Source organism: Neopelma chrysocephalum, unplaced genomic scaffold, assembly GCF_003984885.1.
Source record: "Neopelma chrysocephalum unplaced genomic scaffold, ASM398488v2 Primary Assembly neopelma1_44, whole genome shotgun sequence".
Lineage (NCBI taxonomy): Eukaryota > Metazoa > Chordata > Aves > Passeriformes > Pipridae > Neopelma > Neopelma chrysocephalum.
The window spans coordinates 18338267-18365265 of NW_020897703.1; the positions used below are offsets into that span (position 1 = coordinate 18338267).

General features: G+C 36.8%; 1 protein-coding gene across 2 annotated transcripts in view; it reads left to right on the forward strand.

Moving 5' to 3' along the window:
- Positions 1-25956, forward strand: part of LY75 (lymphocyte antigen 75) — a 43837-nt gene extending 17881 nt beyond the window's left edge. Inside the window, exons 14-35 of one of the 2 annotated variants that reach the window (XM_027678776.1) lie at positions 1240-1321; positions 1904-1975; positions 3342-3465; positions 3847-3882; positions 4129-4304; positions 4888-4952; positions 5790-5866; positions 6985-7121; positions 8163-8268; positions 10194-10354; positions 10762-10891; positions 13358-13590; positions 15361-15529; positions 16715-16876; positions 17827-17949; positions 18381-18575; positions 18930-19150; positions 20290-20464; positions 20949-21116; positions 22354-22476; positions 22936-23103; positions 24050-25956. In XM_027678776.1, coding sequence (XP_027534577.1) covers positions 1240-1321; positions 1904-1975; positions 3342-3465; positions 3847-3882; positions 4129-4304; positions 4888-4952; positions 5790-5866; positions 6985-7121; positions 8163-8268; positions 10194-10354; positions 10762-10891; positions 13358-13590; positions 15361-15529; positions 16715-16876; positions 17827-17949; positions 18381-18575; positions 18930-19150; positions 20290-20464; positions 20949-21116; positions 22354-22476; positions 22936-23103; positions 24050-24234 — 3088 coding nt within the window. In that variant the 3' untranslated portion in view covers positions 24235-25956. The remainder of the gene's footprint in view (positions 1-1239; positions 1322-1903; positions 1976-3341; positions 3466-3846; positions 3883-4128; positions 4305-4887; positions 4953-5789; positions 5867-6984; positions 7122-8162; positions 8269-10193; positions 10355-10761; positions 10892-13357; positions 13591-15360; positions 15530-16714; positions 16877-17826; positions 17950-18380; positions 18576-18929; positions 19151-20289; positions 20465-20948; positions 21117-22353; positions 22477-22935; positions 23104-24049) is intronic. The other variant, XM_027678777.1, reaches the window with a different exon arrangement.
- The last annotated feature ends 1043 nt before the right edge of the window (positions 25957-26999 follow it).

The window sequence follows — 26999 nt, forward strand, 5'->3', positions numbered from 1 at the left end:
GAATAATTATATCCTTTTCCTGTCTTTCTTTGTAAAGACTAGACAAGAAAATCCTTAATTCTTATTAATAACCTAAACTCTAATTTCCTCAAATGTCCTGTGTTCCTTCTCTGTATTTGATACAACATGAATTTATGGAATGATACAGTTTTACAGGAGCCCTGTATTGTGGCATCAGTACTTTACTATTGCTGTCAGACCACTTTGGTGAGAGTGCCTGTTCCACAGCTCTTTTGCAGTAGGGTTTCATGTAGTGTGTGATTTCATAGAATGAAATGGTCTTTCTCCCCTCTGCTGCTTCCATGTGATACTGTCATTTAGAGAAGTGTCTGTTGCCTTTCTTGGGCAGGGGAGTGGATTAGAGTGAATTATCATAAACTTCAGTAACTAGCACAAAATCGATACTTTGAGAAGTTGCAGTACAAGGCTAACCTTGCAGTTTGACTAGCACATTTAACTTTGTTATAGCATCTTTAGATTCATAAGCAATAGCAAAGAGTATGGTAAAGGTTTTTACTGCAGATTTGAGTATATACATTGTAAACCCATTTTTTCAGGCAACTTAGTATGTTGGAGCACAGTTGAAATTTTGGATTTAAGTATCCCTTGCTTATGAAAAGTGAAGAAGTGAAATTTAGAAAAAAAGACAATTCCGACTGGACTGTAATTTCTATTGCCACTCATTTATGCAACCATTGAAATTGATGGTATTAGGTGCTTATTTAAGTCTATGCCACATTTATGAATGTGCGTAATTGAAATAGGTGCCCATGTTTGGTGTGTTTATATCACTGACAGAGCTAAGGGAAATATGATACTAGTTGTGCTTTGTGAGTAAAAGCTTTTGTGTGATTTGAGGAAGAGTATATTTGAGCTGGTGGTGGAGAGAGAGATGGCCTAAGATGGACAAGAGAAAGAGAACCAAGGCATATAAACACTCTGTGTGTGATTGTGGAAGAAAAGTGTAGAAAAGAGACCTTTACATCAAGTGACAACTGATGAAGTGGTGATTCAACCAACAAAGGAATTATCTGATTTAGTTAGTTTACTTCTGTACAGAAGAGGTCCTAGCCCTTATACCTGTTTTCTCTTTGAACTGCTACAACTTGCAGTAGTAAACCTTTTTTCTATGACCAACAGCTGATTGATCATAAGTAATGCCATGACATAGGTCAATCTTTTTATTAAATGTGCTGAACCATATGCTTGGTGTAAGATTTTTATCTTGTTTATTTACAGCAATGACAGATGGGTATGGATTGGAATGAATAAGAGGAGTCCAGATTCTTTGGGAACCTGGCAGTGGAGTGATGATAAACCCGTAAGTTAACTTTTAACCTGGAACCATGATGTCCTGATTTGTTTCAACTTGGATTGAATTGAAAGTAAATTGGTAAATGTTTTAATTAGAATATGGCAAATCCTTCAGTAGATTAATAATTCAGAAGAAGATTGTACACTTAAGAGCTATCATCCAGGCGGATTTCCAATTAAAAACATATCTTTATAAGGTTAACCTGATTTCTGTCTCCATTATATTAAAATACTTAATATAGCAGTAGTTAATAGAAATATAGTAGTAAACATGTAAGAGCTGGTGGAGAGAACAAGGTGTCTTCTTGGCACAACAGAGGGGAGGGTTTATCAGTTCCTCTCCTTGATATGTCAGACTTCTCCAAAAATATCTTCCTCAATGTAATTGTTTTGTTTACCTGAAATTGTGAGTTCTTCCCCCCACACAGTAACAGATATGGAGACTCAAAATTGATTGAGTGACTCCCATTCAACACATATTTTAATAGTAATAAACATAATGGGACCCCAGGTTTGAATGGTTTTCTCTTGGGTTTACCATAGCAAACCATACAGTGCTGATTCTTTCATCCTATCCGTCACCGTGTAGGTAACTAGTGTTGTCATGCCACTCGAGTATCTGGAAGATGAATATGATACAAGAGACTGTGCTGCATTAAAGGTTAGTTTCAAGGTTTTTAATAACAACATGCATATTTTTACTTGGAAGTACTTGGAAAAAATACTTTCTCCAGGTGTATATTGAATTTAGGTTGAGATGTTTTCTTAACAGTGAAAAAGCTGCTAGTGTTCCCCTTATCAATCTACACCTATTACTAATTATCCTTATTCAAATTGTTTTTTATGAACCAAGCACTGTGCTAATGACAACTTTTCATAAGACTTCTTTTGAACCTTTTTAACTACAAAATATTTTAGTAACAATGCTGTTTGCTATTGCATAATGCCATACTATGTATCTCTAGTATATTAAACTCTTAGAGATGTATCATGACATCTAAAACAAAAAAGCAGAGCCCTACATGTAACTTTTAAAATCTAAATTAGTTTTTCTGAACTGCAAGTTAAGAAAAAGTATGAAACCTGAAGTGGGGGGATGCAGTAGCCAGGATAGAACATGTGTTTGTGTTTATTTTGCGTATTTCCTTGTTTACTGTTGAAATTGACTGTAAGTACCATGTTGGTTTTTAATTTCAAATGCCAGACCTCTGCTTAATTCCTGATTATGTTTTTTGTTACTTAATTTAGTCTTGATGGCATGAGTTTTAAAATGACCTTTAACTTTTCTGAAGCATCACCTGACTTTTTACAAGATCATTCCAATACCATCCCTTTTAATGTAATTAGAACCACCTCTGCTTTTAGGACTTAAAAAAGGAAAGGATAATTGCATCCCTTTGCTTCTGTTCTCAACTATTTCCCTCAGTCTCTTCTACTGTGTTCATTACCCCAGACTCAAGAAGCTGGTTCAGCACTGAGCTCCTAAAAATTTTAGGCTAAGGAGAGCAGTTTGAAGGGGATGCTGTGAATGTAGTAACTTCCCTCTCCTGCTTGCTAGTTATAGACATGTTATTTCACTAGATGACAAGAAATTCTCCTTACTGGAGAGATCAGCAAGAGTGAAGTCAGTTCTTTAAGCTTGATTGTAAGAAATAATCTTAAATAAGAAAGATTATTTCTGTACCAGTTTCAGCAGAAATGAGAATCATTTCAGGGGAACAAGTGGCAACAGATAATTTAATAACAAGCGTCTATGAGATCCTGTGTGCCACAGAAACCGTAAGAAATAATATTACTAGAAGAGATTTTTATGTAACTGACTTTAAGCCTTTACCTAATTGCTTCACGTGGGGAGTTATAGTTGAAGTTACAGTTGTATCTGTTTATTTTTTGCAAAATATACTGTGGGACTAACAACACCATAAAATACACTGACTTTGGCAAAGTACTTTTTAAATACAGTTTAATTTTACATTTCAGAGGCCTATGCTGTGCTAACTCTGTTTTCTGTTTCTACTTTTATACAGACCTCCCAGTTTTCACGGAGGTCATTTTGGAGATATTATTTCCATGAAGGCAGAGACCTGGAATTTTACTTCAGGCCTTTTGATTGTGAAGCTAAACTTGAATGGGTCTGCCAGATAACAAAAGGTAAACTGCAGTTACAACCATTTGTTCATATAAAGAGTTTATTACAACTGAGTTGTCAGTATTGCCCAATAACAGATGTTTCAGGGGATGAAGCTTTCTTGTTGTGCTGAGATACTGGTAGATACACTACTTAGATGCTTGTATTCTGCTTGAGAGATTAAAAAAACCCAGAGATGTTTAAGACAGAGGTATGCAATACTCCATTAATTTTACATCAGCTCATTTTAAACTATTAAACCTGTGTGTGATTTCCTTCTCCTTTTGTTTTTTCCATCATGAATACTGAGAAATATGAGTACTAACCATCCCTTCCGTTATTGGTGGCTACAGTCTTGGTAGAAGGTGAACTCTAAGTGACTATTCCTTTTTTCTTCTGGACAGGTAGCACTCCAAAGACACCTGAGTGGTATATACCAGGTAAATGGACTTCTTGTGTATTCTTCCACTATGGTTGTTTATAGTCAATATCTTTTATTAGTGTTGTTACATTGCTACTGCAATATCTGTTTGATACCAGGAAAGGTTATGATGGACAGAATTTGATTCTGAGATAGTTTAGAATGCAGTGTTGACTCTGTCAAACTGAGATTTCTTACTACATTCAGAAAAGGGTTAGTTTTTCACAATTGATTTCTTAACACATGTGGTATTTCTTCTGCGTAGATGAAATTGGAATTCATGGAGCCCCACTTGTTGTTGATGGAGCAGAGCTGTGGTTTGTACCAGATAAAAATTTGAGCTACCAGGAAGCTATTTTCTACTGTCAAAAAAATGATAGTGATTTAGCCTCTGTGGAGTCTTACCCTAAACTCAGGACAATACTGTCTCAAATAGAAAAGGTAAGGTGGTGTAATCTCTCTTTTAACAGTTACCTTACACTGTAGGGAAATTTTCTTGCCAGGTTTTCCGATATAACAAAACGTTAATCCCTAATTTCTTTCTTTTTCCTGTTGACCTTTGTAGTTCTCAATTATACTGAAAAGGAAAAGGTGATTTAAAAGAGAATTATTTTAATGGCAGTCTTGTAAAAAAATTTTTAAATTGAAAAGTAGACTTAAAAACATGAAAAAAACCAAACTCCTCCAAATGGAGAAAAAGTGTCATAACAAGACCACTGTATAAGCATCTCATTGTCTGCAAATATTTCATTAATAGTTGTGCCAGTTCTTAATTTTATGCATGGGACAAGACATAATTTTTCACCTGATGAGAGGATTTAATTATAAACGCATGATGGTCTGATAGGCTTTGCTGAAAGGGGGTTGTGGTATGCATAGCATGAACGTACACACTTCTAAGAAATCTTACAAAAGCTTTTCAGTACCTCTGTGACTAATTTTGTCATTGCTTTATCTTTGGTAGAGTCTGGAGCTCTTTCTCTGTGGGTTATAAAATGCTTGGTTTTGGGTTTTTTTTCCACAGTTATCAAACAGCGAACAGAAGTGGTGGCTGAAGTTTATTGATTATGGCTACAGCTATCATTCACCGTATGTAGAACAATTACAAGATGCTTTATTGCAAACTTGGTGTGCTTTTCAGGAATGCAGTTAACTAGAATAGTTGATTCAGAGTAATTTAATAATAACTGAATTAATAATCTATTTCTTTTGCATCTGTCAGAGCCTCTGCATTTTGGGCTTTTGGGGTTAGGGACCTTAGTCTTGTCATGGGGATCCTTGAAATCTGTAGTCCGAGTAGCTAATGTATTCCCTTGATCTTTAAAATGCTTTTATTGGGATTTTTAAACCCACTTCTATGTTCTGTTAATACTTGCAGAACTGACAATACCAAAAAATCCCTGTCTGTTGACTTTGAAAACATGTGAGGAATACCTGAGAACAGGGAATAGGAGATTGGTTTAAAACATCACTCTTCCAGTTAGGTAATGCCAGAGTCTTGGAGGGCTTTTAGTATAGTCCCATAGAGTTGAGATGACTCACAGCAAACCTTGCTTCATGCTCTTCATGGCTGCAGAGAAGACTCACTGGCATCTTAGAAGGAAAGTCCTTCACTTTCCAAAATATTACAGATATATACTACTGTGAAAAGAAAACCAGAGTTATTGCCCGTTTCCCTCACTTGTCCTGACAATGTGCTCTGATTGCAGCATGGTGATAAATAACCTCACTCTGCACATCTCAACAAAGTTTGAGCATGGTACATACCTACTGAACCTACCATGTATTTATTCCTAGTCTAGTTTTTGTAGGGCATCTAGAAACTGTTACCAGCCCAAATTTCTGTGTGCACTGACTCTGTTGCTATCAGAGTTTCCCCTTGAAGGTCACATTGGATTGGAGATTAACTGAAATATTTATATCCAGTTTACAGTTATTTCCCCGCTTCCATGATAGATTCCTGAGAGAATGCTGGTATGTTTCTCGAAAGAACTGGTATAGAGGTAAGGCTGTTTTAATTTTTTTACCCCATATGTCATTACTGTATTTATTTTTTTTTTTTTAAAAGAAGTAATTACCATTCTGCCCAAATTCTTATATTGGATGCAAATTATATTGAATTAGGAGTGAATGGCTTCTTCATGATAATCTGATTGAATTTTGAATCATTTATTACCTCCTCATGGTAGAAGCCACGAGTAATATTTCTTGATGATCAGAGGCAAACCTGAATTCAGATGACAAATTTTGATGACTGATTGTCATTCTTTTTGCAACGTACATTAATTAGGTAAAATCTCAATTTGGTGCTACCTTTCTAGGTTTATGCTATGTATCCTGAGCTCTGGAATTTAAGTCTGAGAGTTGTGTTAGTTAAAGCAGGTTTGACTGCATACTTGCAACCATATATACATCTGGAGGTGCAAATTTCATTAAGTAGTGGAGTCATACTGTAAGAGCTATACAAATTAATGGAAAAGCCAGCTGGTGGTACTTGAAGCTTATTTCCTTTTTTCAACACTGTTTTATATTGGGGAAAATCTATAACCTCCTGAGAACAAGATGCTCCTCCTGTCTCCTCCATTTTGACTTTAAATCGGATTTTCCCCAACATTCAGTTATATGCTGCTGAACTGTTTTCATCTCTATTAACCAAAAATTGCTCTTGACTAGGAAGTCAGTCCAGTTACTGTAGGAGTCATGTAAGGCAGTGCAGGCGTGATGCTCTCTATGTAGATGCTAAAGGATTCCTTTTGGCTTTAATGACATTTAGATCACACCCTCTATGCCAGAATATGAGATTAGTCCTCATATACAAAATCTTTTTTCATTATTTTTCTGTTTTCAAGTTTTATCTGCCTATGTGAAGTGTTACTACTGGAAATAAAGGTCAGACTCTGTTTTTTTAGGAATTTTATATTACTGTCCAATATAAATCATTTACCTTTGCCTTTTTCTCTACTGTTATTTTTAATGCTTTAGATTGCATAGTAGTTCACTGTGGTTGCAGTGAAAAGGACTTCCCTTCAGATTGGTCTTTGTCATGTCATAAAGTATGGATGGGAATTGGAATGTGATGTGGCATTACCATAACTGCTTTTTAAAACTTCTATTTCTGCAGACTACCCAGTGAACTGTAACGTGAAACTACCCTTCATCTGTGAAAAAAATAATGCCTCCTTACTAGAGAAACATGATCCCAGTTACCGCCCAGTCAGAGGAGGTTGCCGTAAAGGCTGGCATCAGTTCCGGAATAAGGTACAACAATAATACAGATCCATCATCCTTACCTATTTTTCATTTCCAGTTAGCTGGAATGCTCTTGTGAAAGAAATGAGGAGGTAACCCCTGTGTTGAGGAATGAAGTAGGCTTTTGAAAACTATGAAAACTATGTGTAATGATTAAAATAGTCTCCCTCACTTCTCTCTTATTCAGGATTGCTAGTTTCTTAATTTCCAAGCATTCATTTTCGGCTTTTTTTGCTTTCCCATCACCACATATTTAGGTCCAAGAACATTTTTTGTGTTGTGTTGTCTAATCTTGAGCTCTACTTGAATGAAGAGAAGGATTAGAAAGGGAGAGGATGAGGTTTCTGTGGCAGAAGCATCTTGATTCTCTTGCTGAGTAATCGTAGGCAGGCGGCAAGCTGGTGGACAGTTTCCTCACTTGCCTTAAGGACTTAACTCACTTAAGAATTTGAAGCAGCTTTTAAGAATTACCCAACAGATCAGAAGCCATAATATAGTCTATTTTCAGTAGTATGTTTTAGGCAGTCATCTAAAGTCTTAGTGAGACTCATTCATGTTGTTTGGTCCACCATTATTCTGCATATGTCCATCAGATCTGCACATTATGTTGTGCTAAGGTTTGCAGATTTACTTCATGTCATTGCATAATAATGCTTTTGAGTTCCCATGTAGTTTTCCCCAAAATGTAATTTCAATACAAGGCCTTACAATACAGATTCCTGGCCCAACACTAAACGACTGTAGAGTTCTTGTATTCTCTTTCCTAAAACAGTACATGATTCTGATGTAGCCAATAAAAATTATTGAATTCTAATCCTCAGTAAATGAGGAGTTAGTCAGTGGGATCATTTTATATTTAGCTATTCTGCTGAATCTAATAAATGCTTGCAGCTAGTATCAAGTTCCTTGCTTCCTGCAAAAAATAATTATATGTTGTTGCAGGAAATGAGAAGTGGGTTTTTAGTGTTGGTTTAAGAACCTTTTCATGTTGAGTTATTTTTTAAGCAGAATGGTAGGATGAAAATCAGTTTCATTATGTTTGTTTTGCAGTGTTTCCAGAAGATGAACCCTGAATATTTAACATTTAATGCAGCTAATGAAAAGTGTGTAACTTTTGGAGGCTCTCTTCCATCTATCTCAGATCAAACTGAGCAAGGTACGATGGTGAACTGGGGGCACTTTAAATATGCAGCTTCACTTCTAAATTCAGAATAGTTCTGCTTAAGAACTTGAACATGAAGTCATTTGGTTATCTACAGGCATACTGGGAACATTCTAAAAATCCAGGACCGGTTAAAAATGTGTGGTCTATTGTTTGCATCACTGGAAACATAACATGGAAATGCAGTCTGCAGACGTTTGAGCCAGTTTGAAGAGCAGCTTCTCTATATGATCTTGACTTGTTATAACAAGAAAAAAAATTGTAAAACTTTGCATTAAGAGTTGAATATAGAAGGGTCATCACTGAATGAAGAATTCCCATGTTTTGCTTTGCAAGTTAAAACATAATTGAGACTGTAGACTTTGCTCTGTGAAAACTACCTTAGGAGCTGCTTCCAGGTCAAGCTCAGCTGTTTGTGTGGGAACAAGGTGGCAAACACAATGCCCGCTGGACCACATAGGACCCTCTGTGTCTGTGCGTGCCACGCAGCTTAATATGGCAATGTGTCCAAACTGACATCTGCAGGCTCTCCAGGGCACTGATGGGAGGATGGAAGGCAGGAGGACTGCAAAACACAGAATTGTTCCACCTCTCAGCTGTCTTGCCAGCTGGAGTCAATGAGGGGAATGCAGTGAGGAAGAAATGGGTACACATTGGCTGCACGTAATGTTCAGTAATAAATCACTGAATGATACAGCTGAATTTGCAACTATATTCTTGTGGGTAATTAAGAGTTCTCTGGGGGTATGGCTGAAGTAGCTCGGTTGAGTTCTGCAATGACCACAGGGCATATTTTCTTCATAAGCCAATAACTTCTTGCCAAACAAAATACAGTTAGTAAACTAGAGAGGTCACTAGTGTACCTGCAGGCAGCAACTGAATGGTAATTTTTTTTATGTTCTGGTTTTGGGGAGGAATAGGGTCATATACGGGAACATACGTGTCTGAGGCCTGCATGTTTTTGGATGCTTTTAAGATTGCAAAACTATAGCCATTCTGAAATGTTACATAGCAAGATCTTTTGTGTGATTTGGTGCATATGAAAGTGCTTGTTATTGTTTCTTGTTTGTTTTTCTTTCCCCGTATAGTGGAGGTCACCTATGTGGAAAGAAGACACAGTCTTTTAAGGAAGTGTGTCTCTTTCTGTAGGCTGCCTCTACGCTTCCCAGTGGCATTAGGTCGCTGACATAATCAGCACAGTCAGGCATTAGCTCTGACATAGTCTGGCATGTGGCCAGTGGTTAAAACATGTCAGCAGTAGCTAATTACATAGCTTCAGTTTGTCTTCCTAATCTAGACAAGATTAGTGAATGCCTTTGGTGCCTGCTGGGTTACCAAAGCCCATTGTTTCTTGCCAGAATGCTCATTAAGAGGGATCTGATTTAAGGTTTGCCTAGCTGAATTTTTTCCAACTAAACCTGACTTTTTTTGTCTTGTCCTGCTTTCTCTGATGGTGGGGTGGAAAAACTCTGCCAGAATCTTAAAACTGTTCTGATTTATAGTATATGGAGAGAAAGATGGGAGATAAGACTTCATCAATTCAGAGAGGGCAGGAGGGAGCTCTTCTGTTATCTCTGCAGGGAGACAGTAGAAGATCTTGCAGACTTATGGAAACGCAGCTTTTGAAATTTAGATGTAAGTGCAAGAATACAAAGTAGTGGGCAGAGAAACAGGTTAAATCTGCTTCTCAGCTCAGAAATTGAAGGACAAATACCAATAGCCTGCTCCTTGCAGATAAAGTCAGTATGAAAGGTGTTACCATATGGAAGTAAGGGATGGTAAGCATTTGGCAATCATGAAGGGCTGGGAAAATTAATACAAGCAGGTGTTGCATTATCTTACTTATGTGAACTGTTTTTTCAGATGTTTACTGTTGTTTTCTGAACCACAATATGTACATTTACTGTTCTGCTCAACAGATTATATAACATCCTTGCTTCCTGGTATGCCAAAAGATATTTGGATTGGTTTACAGTTTCTGTTCAGCACAAGAGAAAACAAATGGATAGATGAGAGCAGACTGATGTATAGTAACTTTCACCCACTCCTGACAGGAAGATTAAGGAAAATTCCACTGGATGTAAGTTCTGGCTTTTGACTTCTCTTGCCTATTGAGAACTGTATCAAAAAAAAAGGGCATTGAAACAGTATCCTAAAAAAAACCCAAACAAACCCCAAACCAAAAAAACATGTAACAGGCAAAATCCCCTAGTTAGTCATTTTAATTGGCCAACAAGATGACTGACAGTAATGGAGTTCTGTTTACCTTTATTTGGATGACAACTTCTGAAGTGTATTTAACTTAGGAAATCTTTCTAAGTCCAGGCACCTGGTAGTGTTTGTAAAACAGGTAAGCTGTATTGCACCACTCCTTTGAAACTTAAACAAGTTCAGACAGCTGGGGTTCTCCTAGCCTCATGTTACTTCACCTCTACACAAGTATGTTTATGCCTTATTTAGACTGATAAGGGTATTTCTCTCTCTCAGCTTTTTGATGAAGAATTTAACAATCAGTGTGGTGTAATCCTCAATGATCCCAAATCACAGTATGCTGGAACATGGAATTTCACTGCTTGTGCTGACAGGCACTTCTTGGGTATATGCCAGCGTCCTATAGGTAAGTCTGAAGAGTCAAAATAAATTACAGCCAGAGTTTACACTTAAAGTGCATGTGCCAGGAGGCTTTTTAATGCATGTAAATTATTTCACTTGAAGAGCAAGATTCTTGTAGAGACTGAGCAGATAAATTTAGGAAAAGCAGAGTGTGGAAGATGATCTGGAACCTATTTTGTCAAGACATTCAGAATTTTCCCTATAGTTTTTTATAGCCAAGTTCAGAGGGAATCTGTTTTCCTGAGAGACTGTGTGATTTCAGTGGAATCATACTTCAGCAGATGGATCCTTAATGTTCTGTGGGTATAGAGGTGATGTACATCAAGGGGTGGAACAAGTGACTCTGTTTTCCTTTTCAGAACTGTGGAAGTGAGAAGCCCCGGGAAGGAATCTCACAATATTTCTATCTTCCTTAAACATATCCTATGTTTCTTAGTACTGTCAGAATATAAGGTATCACAGACTCTTAAAATTGAAAGTGGTCTCTCCAGAGCAAACTTGAGTGCTTACATGGAGAGTGATGATTTGGAGCGATGCAGCTTTCCCTAGCTTCATACAGATCCATTGGTGTGAGTAGGATTTCTTAATCTGAACTAAAAATAATATTCAGATGTAGCCACGTGGGTTGGCCAATGCCAACTACTGGAATAAGATCAAACACATTTAGTTATTATATGCATATTATTACTGCTATGGGCTAATGTTCAGCACACCCACTTCTGAGTAAGTTCCTTTATATAAATAATCCTTTTAAGTAAAGAACATGCTATCTTCTGGAAAAAAAAAAAACAAACAAAAAAACCAAAAAAACCCCCTAGGTGTATAAAACAGCCAAGAATATGCCCACCTTCATTCTCAAATAGGCAGAGATTTCCACCTCCCACCCCTCCACCTCCATTTAACATACAAAATCTTCTTTACTTCAATGCCAAATACTTCAGAAATTTCAGATGTTGAGATTAGAAGTCTGGATGGAAGAGACGTAAAAATTTGAAAAGGAGATTTTTATGAATAGGAGGTTGACAGTGTATCTGTTTATATCAATATCTTATTAGTCTGGGATGACTAAATACTAAGTGCTTCTTTGACATAACTATAGAAGATGTAATGAGAAAGGTTTTTAGACTGGCAGAATGTGTTCTGTATTGTCTGCTCTTATATCATCATTATGTTAGGGATCTAAGGATAATTTGGGTTGGAAGGGACCTCAGCAGGTTGCAGCAACAGTTGTGAGAGAGTCCAGGTTGCCTAGGACTTTATCCTAGGGAAAAGGACAATTCATGTTCATTGGAAATCTTAGCGTGATTGTGATTTGCAGAATTTCTTGAGGCTGTAATCACTAGCAATTATTTTTTCAGAAATAAACACTTGGCTTACTGCATTGTTTCCAATTTGGTACCCCTTGATGTGTGATGGCACCCTGGGTTCCATGGTTATCTTTTGTAGCTATTTACTAAGTGAAAGCATTTGGCAGCAGACACAAACCACTTGAAAAAATCTGTTTCAGCCTTGTCACTCTTCTGCTCTATTGAAAGCTGTAAATATCAAATTAATATTGTGTTTCTGTCATCTTATGTTTTGGAAAATGGCCCTGTCAGCCTATCAGTCAACATTTATATCCTGTTATTTATGAAGTGATTCTCCTTCCTCCCCCACAAGCCTTTTCCTGCTTGAGATATTTTAAATATTAGGGATTTCTACCTTTTGGAGAGCAAATTTGGTTTTGGTTGTGTATAAAATTTTTGGGGTTACCATTTGTGTGCTTTAACTTACCATCCACAGGAATATTTGTATCTTTTATTAACTCCAGTTGTCATGCATTGCTGAGCTGTATGCCGTCAGGTATGATGCTGATAACTGTGATAACACTCAGTGCTTGGAGCACAAATAGTGAATTATATCCCTCCATATGCAAGGTGGATTTTCTGCAATTAGTTAAGCACACATGGAGGCAAAACCAGTTCTCACTATACTCATGGATGGCAGTAAGGAATTCTGGGACTATGCGGTACCAAGATCTGCATAGACAAGTTTTAGGGCCCATTAGATTTGCATAAACCACAGGCTTCACAGAGATAAATGAGTCAAGTTTAGCTGTTGCTGTGTTGCAGCAGAGAGCAGTTGCCTTCTCCCATTTTTGTATAATTAAAGTTATATAATATGTTTTTAATTCAATATATTATTTAGCAGTTAGTTAAAAATGCCAGATATAAATAGATGTGAACCTAATTTGAGAAAAAAGATACTTTAAACTACATTGAATGAAAATAATACTTATTTTTAAATATGTAATTTTCTGTCTACAGTATTAAAGATTCTTGCTTCTAACTATAATTATAGCATAATCTACTGTCTAAGATTTTTTTTTTCCAGGTGTTATTCAGAAAGATTTTCTGATTGTTACAGAGACATTGGGAGTTAAATATGTATTACAGTGTTTAACTACCTAATTACTGGATTTCTTTTTTATGTATAGGAACTTCTGATAACCAGACAGAGCAAGTCATTAATGAAACATTGAGCTATCAAGATGTTCAATACATGGTAATTCTGAAGAATTTGTCCTGGAATGATGCAGTGGCTGCATGCATAAATAACAAGATGCAGCTGGTTAGCATTACAGATCAGTTCCAGCAGGCTTTTCTTGCTGTTCAGGCGGCCCTTCATAATTACCCACTCTGGATTGGACTCTTCAGCAGAGATGTAAGTTTTGGTTTTCCCTCAGACTATGGCTTAAAGTAATTTTGGGACTTGTGTGGCACAGAACCTGAGTTAAAGAAATGCAATGAAAAATTAGTTTCTGGGGTAACTGTTTTGATTTAGGGATAAGCATCTGAAGTGTCTCAAGATTAATGTTTTAAACCCTCAGTTCTTGAAGTTACATAGTTCTCGAATTCCACTGGATGAATTGATGATGATGAGAAAATTCTTTTAAAGGACTATTGATGTAGGGATATATTGTAGGGTGGCAGCGACATAGGTTGCTGAATCATCTTTGTCTCTTTTGTAAACAAACAAGTAATTAGTGTTGCCGTTTAATATCATTGCCACTCTTTACAGTACCTCTCTAGAAAGATGACCCAAAATCTGTTTTGGAAGGGAGAAACTAGAAGTGGCAAATAAAATCCAAATTGAATCATTGAACACTTCTGGAGATAAATTTCTGAAGCTTAATGTAGATTCTGTTGTTACTTCATATTATTTGTGCCTGTATTTTGAGTTTGAGGGAGACATCCCTGAGATAGGTCAGTGGGTTTTTCTTTTTCCTTCTGTTTGTTCTGTCAAAAGAATTTGAAAAAATACAGGAGGTGCTGTTTTTTGCTCTTATTAGCTAGAGGACCTCTTGCAAATCTTTATTGTGGATTAAGAGCTGTCTCAACTGTTAATGAAATGCCTTGGGCTTGCTTGCAGGGTTTGTCTTTTTGTCAAGCACATGAATCTGGAGATAATTGCAAGAAAAAAGTTAGAATTTTTTTAGAAGTGACTTGTACAGAGTTTGGTGGTGCTCTCTGAGCATCTGTGGTGTTATGTTTTTCCAGTGTCCTTAATGGGCTACTGAGTACTCTAGCAAAGTAGGGGGAAAACATAAAAATTTGAATGTGTACTTTATGGAGAGTATTTTTAAATTTTTAAAGGAAACAGCCATTTAATCTTTGTGAAGAGGTGGAAACCAGACAACCTATTTTCCCTCCTCTTTTGATTTTTTTTTTATCTGTAAGTGTAGATCAAATGATTCATTTTGGGGCATACAGTACAGGCATGCACTGGCTTTTCACTATTGCAACACTTCATTATTTGGGCACAGTTAAAAATCACATGAAAGGACATTATAATGAAACTGGTCAACAGAACTTGTTACTCCAGTGCTGGAATCATAGACACAAAAGAAAGATACAAGATAAGTTAAATAACAAAGCAACAGGGGGATTTCCAGAAGATGACTTTCAAATGTAAGATTTTTTAAAGGATGACATGCTGCTTGTATGTGGTTTTTTTCTTATTCCTCTTGCATCCTCCAGAGCAGGAACGCAGCATCTAATACATTAAATAAATTAATTATTTAATAGATTACTTTCAACTCAGTATGGAGTAACTGAGACAGGACCTTATTCTCAGTTATTACCAGTTTTCCAAGACCAGGTAGTTATACCCACCATTGATTTGTAGATGCAAATGATGCAATTTGGACATCTCACTGCCAGGCCTTTTTCCATAAACACAGTAGTTACACATCACCATTGGATAATCTGCCATCCACTTCAGCTAATTCACATATTTGCAACTGCAAAACTTAAAATAATGAAACTTGTTACATTGTGAGCAGCAGATCAGATCACGAGGGCAGTGGAACGCTTACAGTTCTCACCAGAGACACTGTAAATGTTTAGCCAGTGTAAATATATTATCATGTCATTTTCTGTACCTCATATTTTTTACTATGTAAGCTCATCCCTTTTACTTAAACACTGCTAGGGTGGAAAGCATTATGGCTGGCTGGATGGGAAACATGTTAGTTTTAGTCGCTGGTCTGAAGATGATGAAGAAACAAACGAAGAATGTGTGTTTTTGGATACTGATGGCTTCTGGAAAAGTTCTGATTGTTCCTCTGAAAATCGAGGTGCTATTTGCTACGCATCAGAAAGTATGTATACTAGCAAGATATTTATAAAGCTGAATTTTGTTTTATTGTGAAACATATTTGAATATTCGAGCTCATAACTTCAAAATTACAACTTTTTTAAAATTACAGTTTGTCAGACAGGCTGATTTTGCATGCCGTGAAAAAAAGAAACCAGCTTCAAATGGGGGGGTGTGCACCTGTTGGTCTTAATCCACTTGTTCCTTAGAAATAAATTCAGCATGGATGCATTGGGTCAAACTGCCCTTGTTGTCTACTGGTTGTACCTTTGCACTGCTTCTCTAAGATTGTTGCATACTAATCTGTCCCACTTGCATGTGGAAGAAGATTCAGCTACCTCTGTACTATTTACATCTTAATATTGGGACCTCCTGAAATCTCTTCAAACATGGAAGTCTATACAGAGAAGAGGTGCATGAGTATATGGAGAATAAAGCTAGGAGATGGACACTGACTTGAAAGGTGTAAATTAAAGTATCTGCAGTTCACAAACCCCATCTAAATATCTACTAATTATAACAGGAAAGATAGGGATATAGCAGGACATGTTTTTTTTATTTTTCAGGAAAGTGCTTGCTAGTTATGTATCCTTCAGAAAACAATCATTCTGAGAGATCATCACAGATAGCTTCCCTATGTGACCATTATAATTAGGGGGGTTTTGGTTTTTTTCTGTGAAGGGACAGAGCTAAGCCATTGTACATCCCAAGTCAGAGTGAAGTGTGGCATTACGACATCGTTAACTATTTTTTGCTTGCGGTCTAGGCAACTGCGGGAAGAGTCCTTCTCACTCCTCAAGTGTTAGATAAAACCACAGAACTTAGATGTGTTGCTAGCTATGAAGTAGATTATTTGTTATGGTGATCTGCCATGCAAAAGAGGCAGTAAGAGCTTTTAGTTATTGACCCACACTTAGCACTTTTATGTACGGATTTTATTCTTAAACCTATTTAACATAATAATTTTGAAAATTTGTAAGCAACTGTATTCTTTAGTAGAGCTGGTTTTGCTGCTTTAAAAAAATCATCATCATGAGGAAACTGAAAGCAACGACGTGTCACACATTTAGAGGATGGCACTTAATTTGTCTTACATATTTTTAAATAGTACCTGAAATTGGTTTGTGGTGTCAGATTAGGTGGTGCTAATAGTAAGTCATGTTCTGAATGTCATCTTTTCTTTCTTTAGAGAAGACTGAAAAAGAACAAGTTACACAAGTGAAGTGCCCACATAAGATTAAAAATACACCCTGGATATCATTTAGAAACAATTGTTACACTTTTATGATAACAAAAAATAGATGGAGAGAATTGAAGTCTCAAGAAGCTCATCATTTATGCAGGAAAATGAGTAAGTACTTTGTCATATTGCAGGTATTTATGGATTTAGCTTGAGGGAGATGAGTTTTAGATCTGAGTCACTGTCTCACAATGACAGACAGCAAAGTGAGAGTTGAGAAAGGTTGTAGCATTTGGAAATATGCATGTGTTGGACTCCCTGATGCTGTTTGCTTTTGCACTACTCTGATAAAAAGTGCCAGAGCATGGGTAGGAGAGTTGGAGAGAAAGAGAGAGGGCTAGGAACTACTGAACTCTGAGATGTCTGAAAAATTGGAAGGTTTGTTTTTGTGTTTGGTTGGTTTGGTTTTTTTCCCTATAATATGCCAATTTCAAATAGGTTGCATAATTGTTATCCCCTTGGCAACATTCTGGCTTTACAATCACATTTAATTCGTGGTTTCCCTCTGTTTTGTGAAACACTTAGGTGAACAAAGTAAATAGACTGAGAATAGTCCAATTCAGAAAAGCACATAGACTTTTTCTGTTCATCCTAAATAAATAAAGTGTAAGCTTAGGAACAATGTCCCTCTTACATGAAATCTTCAGACGTACATCTTTCCAAAAATTATTTTTATTTTTTGTGAATTGATTTCAATTCAGTCTTAATACTGTTTCCCTACTAGGGAAGTTCATGCAAATCATGAAAGATTGCTGATATTTTTATGTTCTATACAGAAAATTTTTACTACAGAGTCACTGCATATGCTGAGTTGGAAGTGACAGTAAGACCCAGAGATATCTCTGGAGCTGATACCTTTCACTTATCCACAAAATCAGGGGAAGCACTACTGATAATACATTTGAACATTTTTTTTGCACTGTTTGCTTATGTTATAAAGATCTGACCTTTGCACACTGTTGACCTATCTGTAATAATTATTAACAGTAATAGAAAAGAATGCATACTTTGAAACTGAAATGTGAATTTGTAAGAAAGTAACGTAAAAAAATTTTCAACAGACCCAGAAGCATTTGTTCTGAGTGTTCGAGATGAAGAAGAGAACAACTTTGTTACTGAGCAGCTTCATTCATTCAGCGGTCTGGCTCTGTGGGTCTGGCTGGGTGTGATTTATGATGACAGTGGTAAGATTTAAGGGTTGTTTTTTTTCTTAATAACTAGATTGGAGACAAAGTTTTCAGCATTAAGTGCATGGTTTTTGCATGTTTTAGTTTATAACTAAAGTCAAACTGAATGCAAACCTATAATGCTTTATATTTGTCATTATCTTCTAGAAGGAAATAACTGGACATGCTCTCTGTTTCAGTGATAATTAGATCCAATATGTTCTGTTTAGTCTAGATTTAATTTCCCTGTAAAGCAGGACTTAAAATGGCCAGGATGAGTAATGCTAACATATTTAGCATTAGGTATGGAACTGATTTAGAGTAACTTCCAGTATCACTGCATTTTTTTCCAGAGTTAATATCTGTTAATGTCCTTAATGTATTCAAAGTTAAATGGTATTAGTAGACATAATGCCAGTGTTTTAATAAATATGCAATGTTTTCCACAGATAAAGTTCTCAAGTGGTATGATGAAACTCATCTGACTTACAATAACTGGAGGCTGGGAAGACCTATCATAAAGAAGAACAGTTTTTTTGCTGGTGTAAACCTTGATGGGTTTTGGGATATTTATAATTATTCTCAAAGTTGGCATGCCAATCACTATAACATGTACAGTATTCTTGCCTGTAAAATCGAAATGGGTAAGTAGCATTGGAGTGTAGGATGAGAGTCATAATTTAAATCCTGTTTCCTGCTATATAAGGCCGTGGTTTTGCTCCTAGTGAAACACATGGCACAGCTGTCATGGGCAACTGGGGGTCGTGTGGTCATTCTGTGCATCACTGCTGTAATACTCTGATCAGGAGGAATGTGTTTGCTGTGCTCGTCTGGCAACTACTCAGTGTTCAAAGTAGCAAAAGTGAACTTACTTTATATTAGTTTGTACTGAACACTTTAATGCTTGAGTTACATTGATATAGATGACTTTTAATGCTTTCTTCCTAATAACATGAACAAATGCACAGACCTTGTTGTCTTCTTATTCTTTGAAACAGGACCTCAACAGCACAAACCTCCATTGCCCGAGTCTATTCCACATGGAAACAGAACATACAGGATCCTTCAGAAAAAATTAACGTGGTATGAGGCATTGAGAGCATGCAAACAAAATAAGAGTGATTTAGCAAGTGTACACAGTGAATCACAACAGTTATTTCTAGAAGATATTGTCAAACAGGATGGTTATCCTCTGTGGCTTGGGTTGTCAGTTCATGATGTAAGTAAATACTGTTGGTGACGTCTGTAACAGAGCCTGTAAATAATATTTTTGACAAGATATGAAATATTTTCTGATGCTTCTTTGCAGTTTCTTAAATTCTGTCTTTCATGCAGTGTATTACCTCCTTTTTCAACCCTGTGTAATTTACGTTAATATTAAATGTTAGTGAATGTAGCCACACTGAGATATTTCTTCCAAATCCTTGACACTTTAAAATAATACATCATTCCTTGCAGCACAAGGATGTGTGATTTGCAGTGCTACCTTTAGAGGCTTCAGACTTTATGGCCCTCTGTAGAATCAGATTCCATCAGCAAATAGAGAGACAAGGCTGTGCGGAACTTGCTTAGTCCAGGTCAGGACTGGCTCTCCAAAGCAGTTCAGGAACTGGCTCTCAAGCAGGTTATGTGTCCCTTCTCCCAGGAGGTGTAGCAAGAGGCAGCTGCAGATCTTTTTCCTCCTTGACTGCTTTACTGTGGACCCAAAAGCCTGTGGCACTGACCCTGCTCCCCTCACTAATCGCCAGACCTGGCCATAGTTAGTTGGCAGGAATACCCCTCTGCAGAGGTGTGTGATTTCTGCGTGCACCTCTTCTACCTCCAGTGTCCTGTGACCTGAACAGCTCCTTGCACAACTGACTCCTCACTGTCACGGGTTTCCAGGAATGTATCTGAAGTAGTGGTTTTCAGTAGCACTGAAAACCATTCCTCAGCTGCCCAGCTTTATTCACTGAGGTCATCTCGACAGTTTGGTAGTTTGCAACATATCCAGTAACGTTCATAGCAGGGAAGGCAGACTGCTTAAATGAAACAGCAGGATGGAATTAAATGAAATGTTCCCCTTAGAATAAAACAGGCACATTGCAGGTTTAAACTTGCAAACGTGCTGTACTTTCTCATTTCCCACAAATAATCAGGATTTCTGTGTTAAGAATTGATTGGAAAATGCAAACTATGTTGTACATTTATTTACTATAGATTTAGATGAGACCCCCTCACTTTAATTTACCCCCATACAAGGGACAAATATTGCTACATGACTTAACTCATGACTGATAAGGTTTAAACCACAACCGTATGTGGTTTAGAAGTTGTGATTTTTTTCTTTAATAAGTTGTGGGTTTTTTCTTTAATTAGGGAAGTAAAGCTAATTTTGAATGGTCAGATGGAAGTGACTTCGACTACTATCCTTGGGAATTAGAAAACTCAAATACTACTGAGAACTGTGTTCTGTTGGATACTAAAGGATCTTGGAACCGTACAAAATGTACAAATGTTGCTGAAGGTGCCATTTGTTATAGCCCTCCCAACAGTAAGTGTTATTAAGGTTTTGTGTAGTTGTCTTTTGTCTCTGTGTTTTATTTAGAAGTAGAAATGAAGGTTGAAATACTACACAATTCCCTCTTCAGTTTTCTGTCAGGGATGATAAAACACTTTTTAGTACTTCAGGGAGATTAATTCTCTCCATTCCAGTGGTGAATACCTAAAACAAACCTAGTTAGTTTTTAATCACCTGTGATATGAATATGAAGTGTTGTATGTATCTTTCCTGAATCCAAGTACTTATCAAATATGTACAACAAACTTCAAAACCCACTAAAAAGCAAGAAAAAATTTTTCCCAAGCCTTTTCAAACAAATTCATCTGTGACACATAAAGAAGGAATGTAAGATAATTGAATAGTGGTTCTTGGTAGGAGTAGTAGTCCTTGTTAGTACTTACTGTCCTGTTACTCCAGAGAGACTGCGTGCAAACGGCTGCAGCAGAAATAACATCAAGTTTCTTTGTCTTTGCAGAGAGGCAATTCCAGCCAGAGCAAGTGAGCAGAGCCTCAGGATGCCCGCAGAGCAGTGGTGCCCTACAGTGGGTACAGTACAAGGATCACTGTTACGCGTTTGACATGGCATTCTACAATTTTTCAGTATATAATATGGAAGAGGCTAAGAAAGTCTGCAAGAAACTGAGTATGTTTAGATTCTTTATCACATTACAACTTGTAATTAGTCCACTATTTGAGAAGAAATAAACAACAACCAAAAAACCTATACTGATTATAGTTCAACTTTGCCATTTTTATTCTTCTTTAGTTTAGGAAAAGCAATAGCAAACTTTATCTTTGAATATCTGATGAAAATTCTTCATAAAATGCTGCATTGTGCTGACAGATTCTTTGGCACACAGGTATCTGCAAGTAAAATTCAGGTAGCAAGTTGTAGAAGATCAGAAATTTAAGGCTTACAGTTTGGAGGAAAACACTTTATCTGTGTACAGTGTTAGTGCTCTTGGGAGTGCTTTCTTGTTATATATCCTTGCAGTAGCTGCTTGCTAACAGGGGCCTGCCTGCTAACTTTTCAGATGGTTCAAAGCATGTACTTTGTAGATATTAAGGCACATAATATCACTAAAAAACTTAATTTTTAGTCAAATTAAAGGATTTTATGTCTGCTGAGCTGCATGGGCAATTGCAGAGGTGCTGTTAAGCAGTTTCATTTACAGAAGTTTTAATCACCTTAACTGAGAGGTTAGTGACTGTCATAACTTTCTTTTATGGAATTACTTTCTTTTATGGAATTACAGTGTGAAGTTGAACTCACTATTTAGGATGAAAAAGAATCAGTCCTGAATACTGTTTTCTGTTGAGTACAATTTGGTCTGACAGTTGAAAGTGAATTTCCTCTAAATTAAGCTTCTGGCTTGTAAAGAGTGGGTACTCTCTGAGTATGTCTATAGTATACCCTTTCCTCCCTCTTATTCCTTAATTACTGTAACACAGTATATAAGAACCTGAGGCACAATGAGAGGATTAATTTAGAAATTAACTTGACTCAGCAAAATGCTGAACTTTTGTTCAAGTATATTTTTGAAAATGGCTTATTACTTGGACAAGGCTAGTAATTTTCAATGGGCGTATCTTTTGATACCTTCTGTATGTGTAGTCTGCAGCTGCAGTAAGTTTACTCCCATTTTATTTTTTATAACCTACTAGAATAATCAGTCATCTGAAGCCATTTTGTATAACATGCTGTATTTTAGGGGATGGGAGGTTCATGTCTTTATTCTGAAGGTTAATTCAAGCTTATTTTACAAGCCCAGATCAGCAGATCTTTTCCCACAGTAATTATTCCCACAGAAAACTCAATGTACAAGCACCATGAAAAATCTTGTAAGTTGCAATTCTGACTGGTTTCCTCTGCCACTTAGGTCCTTCAGCCACCCTTCTGACTATAGTTGATGCTGAGGAAAATGCATTTGTGAGCAAACACGTAAGGGAACATGATCTCATCACCAAGAATGTATGGCTTGGTCTGGCTCAGAACTCTAAGGGTAAGAAGTAGCAACTATGTGTGAGCATTAATGTTTCATGTGGTAAATGAAAATGCATAAATCCTCAACTAAGAATAGTTTCATAGTGTTGGTAGCCTACACTAACTTCTGCTTGAGGTTGGAATCCCTTATTTAGCATTATAAAGCCCTTTGGACTTCATTATAGTAAAATCTCTTCCTGTTGCACACCTAGGGTAATCAGGAGTCACTGAAAATCATTTTTCCCAATGCTGCTATTGGTGCCTAATGGTTAAGCTGCAAATGCATCAATTGCTAAAGGCCTAGAGAAGAGGTGTGGCTAAAAGTTACGTGTTCATGTTTACTCCTTTTAATATATGAGATGGATAGTCAGCCCTGTTCCTTTTAGCAATGTAAAGAAATGAACAGATTGTGAATGACACTGTGTAGCATTACAGCATGTTTTGGTGATCTAAACTAAGCAATGTTTTTTCCCAACAGGTCAATCCCTCAACTGGCTGGATGGCTCATCAGTTAGTTATGTCAACTGGGAGAATAAAACTGCAGAAGCCAGTGAAAAATGCAGTGTTATCATGTCCAGAACTGGCATGTGGTCCAAAGTTGACTGCAGTCGTAGTCAAAGCAGAGTGGTTTGCAAAGTTCCTTTAGGTACAGAGGCATTGCCTTTAGTGGAGACTTAATTTTGTAGAGGCTGTTTTCAGGGTTTTTTGGTTTGTTGGGTAAAGTCTGTGTGGAAATAACTGAAGTGCAATTCACAAAAGAACCCATCAAGTACCTCTGCCTAAGCAAGAGCCTTCTATTGTTGTTTAGCCATAAAATTGCATTCAGAGACAAATTGTCTAGGAATTTACTTCTCCTGACTCTCACTGTCCGCTCGGTGGGTAAGGGAGAGAACTGAAATGTCCACTTAAAAGTGAGCATAGAGTAGTTGCTAGTTCTTACCACAGCATATCTGTCATGGGTGAGTCATGGGTGTAGGTGGAATCAGATTGTGTTTTCAGTCTTGATGAGGCTTCTGGAAAGGAGCTCCAGAAAAAGGCTCAGGCTGCATGTTACTTCCTCATGCTCTGCTTTGTACAGGAAAGAAAGCAATTACCCGAGCATTAAGCAAGCAAGTTCCTGAGAAGCAGTGAAATCTTTCTGATTTTGTTTACATTTTCATTGAGGTGGAAATGCAGGAATAGATTTGACTTCATGCTGCTAAGGAAGACCTCAGTAAGAAGTATAATTATCTCCCATTCCAAGAGCTTCCATCCAAGAGTCCAGGACCTCATTAGATTTATGAGGTATACAAACCTCTAAATGACTGCAGCATTTACAAGTAGGTTTTTTGACCTCTGGAGGTCCCTTCCAACCTAAATATTAGTAAATTAACAACAAAATGATCAAAAATAAGCTAATGCATACCCATATGAATCAGCATCTAACTTCCCATGTGATGAAGTGAAGACTATTAATATGGTGAAGGAGTTTGCCTTGACTTCAACTAAATGTGTGCAGGAAGAGCGTAGAGCTACCTAAGCGTGAACCCCATGACAAAATATTCTTGCCAAAACTCTTACAGAATAACTGTTTGTCTTTTGTTCTGTTTCAGGTTCTAATCACACTGGTGTGGCTGTAGCATTTGCCCTGCTAGTTATCTTAGTCTTTGCTGGTGGACTGGTGTTCTATCTCTACAAAAAGAAGCGTCTTCACTGGAGTGCCTTCTCTTCAGTACGGTATCAAAGAGGGATGAACGATGATGAAACCGATGATATGTTCGCAAAAGATGGCTATTGAGAAACTTCCTTCTGGTTAGTTTAAGAAAGAACTTCACTGTGTGAAGCCATAAGAAATCAGCTGCTTGATGTTTTATTACTTCTTTTTGGAAAAGTAATAAGGTTATGAATGGGGGCTAAAATTTGTTCTTTTATATGCAAGTGCAATTTTCTGATAAAAAGTCAATAGTAATTATTTACGTTTGGCCTCAGCCTTTCAAAGTGCAAGGTTTCTAGAGTTCTGTTGTATTTTTTTAATTTATAGCATTTTCTCTTTTTACTGGAAAGAGCTTTTAATGGAATAAATTAATGCCAACAGCACTTCATGCAACATCACTTTAATGGATACATTTAAAATTTACTTCCCCCAATACTCTTACTTATACTAGGATTAAATGCCTTTATAGTTTACCAACCTGTAACTTCATAGGTGAAATATGTCATCTGTCCAAGAAGATAAAAGATATGTCTAAGGAAAGAGTGAGAAAGAATATATGGTAAAAAAACTTGTGTACATAAATGCTAAAAATACTTGAGTATTTTACATAAAACTTAAACTTGATTTTTATATGATGTGTCACTGTAGCCTTTCCTATGCACTCCAAAGAAAGCTATAAAGGAAAAAAGGGAAGAGAGAGTTGTAAATATTAATTACTAAATGATTTGATCACTTAATGTTTTGAAGAAGTCTTTTGACTTTTTTAAATGCACAGTACAAAGAACAAGCGCATTTACTTTTATGAAGGAGGATATGCAAAAACCAAATCCGTTCTGCATGTGGTGGTGTCATGAGATGGTAAATGGGAATACATTTGGACTGATGTGCTGAGAAGAGTACTACTACTGATTTCTCTGAAGCAGCGGTGCGAGGTCACAATGTTCAACTGCCTTTTTTTCCTGCAGTTTACTTACGTTGATGGCACTTTTCTTTGTTCCTGTTTGCACTATTTTGATAAGCGAATGTTTATCATTTGTGTTGAGAAATAGAGAACTCTTTATAGAGATACTATTTTGAGCCTGTTAAAACAACAGCCTGAAAGGGGCAAGTTAAAGGAGCCATTGTGGTAGTTTGCTGATCAAAGAAGTAAAAGCACTTTTGTTGTTTGTTTGGTACTTTGGGCACAATTGTGAACAGTTGCTTTCCAGAGATAACTTATAGAAAAAGTAGTTATGATGTTAGTTACTGTGTAATGAAAATAACCTTCATTCTTTAGCTTACCCTGGTATGAGAAGTGTTTGAAACTTTGCAGAGCCTGGTTCCTGATGTCTTCTGGTTAAGCTTATATGCCTAAGTGCTTTGCCAAATGACTTTTAACTTAATGGACTAGAAAAAGTGTTGGTTATTGTCTTTTTCTACCTACGGTAAAAAGTGGGGAGAATTATTTAGAAGTTCCCATGTTTTGAGATTTACTAGTTTTATAGATGTTTATACTTTGAGCATTTTTAGGTGTGAATCTGAAATGTAAAGTGGCAGTTGGTAGTAAAATCCTAATTCAATACAAAAGAATATATACTTTTTATTAAAAATTGTATATTTTATTCTTATGAATGATGTAAATAATTTTTTAAGGCCCCATTTCTCATGTTTGTTTTGTCATACCCAAGTTGTCTAATCACTGGCAAGTCTTTTTTGAGTAAGCACAAGGGCCTTAGTGTAGGTGAATAACCCACTTCATTTGAAATACACAGAAAGATTATTTAGGAGTACTGTTATTGAAAGAATAAAGTTAAATAAACCACTAAAGTGCTTACACTGGTTTTATTTCCATGGAAGCAGTCATCAGAGCTAAGGAACAACTCATTAATTAATTTCACTGGGTAAAAAAGCACATAGCACAGGGGCTGTGATTGGAATTAAGGCAGGTAATGATAAGAAAACTTTAGAGATAATAAATATCTTTGTATTTAAAAAGAATGCTGGTAACTTTCTTTTTGCAGTTGAAAACTTAGTTTTTCATGGAACTTGGTTATACCTAACTTTTATCAAGCTGCTTCAGGCTTACACAGTAAGTGAACATTCCTCTGTGCTGTTTTGTTTTAATCAAGGTGTAGTTCATTAGCACGTCGAGGCCCAAATTAACTCCAAAGCAAAGTATAAAGGCTTCCAACATAACTTCTCATAAAATATGGGCAAAGTTAAATTACTTCCAGCCAAGTTAACACTTACAATTAAAGCATGATATGTATTCATTTTAAGTACCATATGAAGTCTGAATTCCAGAGCTCCAAAATCTTCAACTGCTGGTCAAGGGGCAGTGTTATTTTTATCTCCAGTAATGGCTTGCTGGGAGAAATATCCTGTTGTGTAAGATGACTAACAAGGTCATCTGCCTTCACAAACATTACTGAAGATGATGCAGAGGGAAATAGCAGCAGAGAAATGAAGTGCTTTCCCAAGTCCCAGAGCAATGGAATTGAGAAAGCATCCTTCATCCCAGAGCACAGACGACCACAGACTGTGGTACCTCTAGGGAAAAAGTATACAACTTCAGTTCCTCTTCCTGAATTTTGCCCAGTCCCTGGAGACTCTGGGTCATGGAAAAGTTAATCCACATCTGCCATTACACCAGCCAGGATTTTTATTTTAGCGTATTACTGCATCAATAACTTAATTGACATAGAAATCAACAAGTGTTTACACTTGAGTACCGTTTGGGCCTGATGCTTTTGTTGTACTTCTCAGCATTTTTTCCCTTAAACCAAATGCACCATCTGCTCATTGCTCTGGACATATGTTATACATCTAAACATTTTTGAAAGGAGGAAGTAAATTGCGTGGCCTGCCAG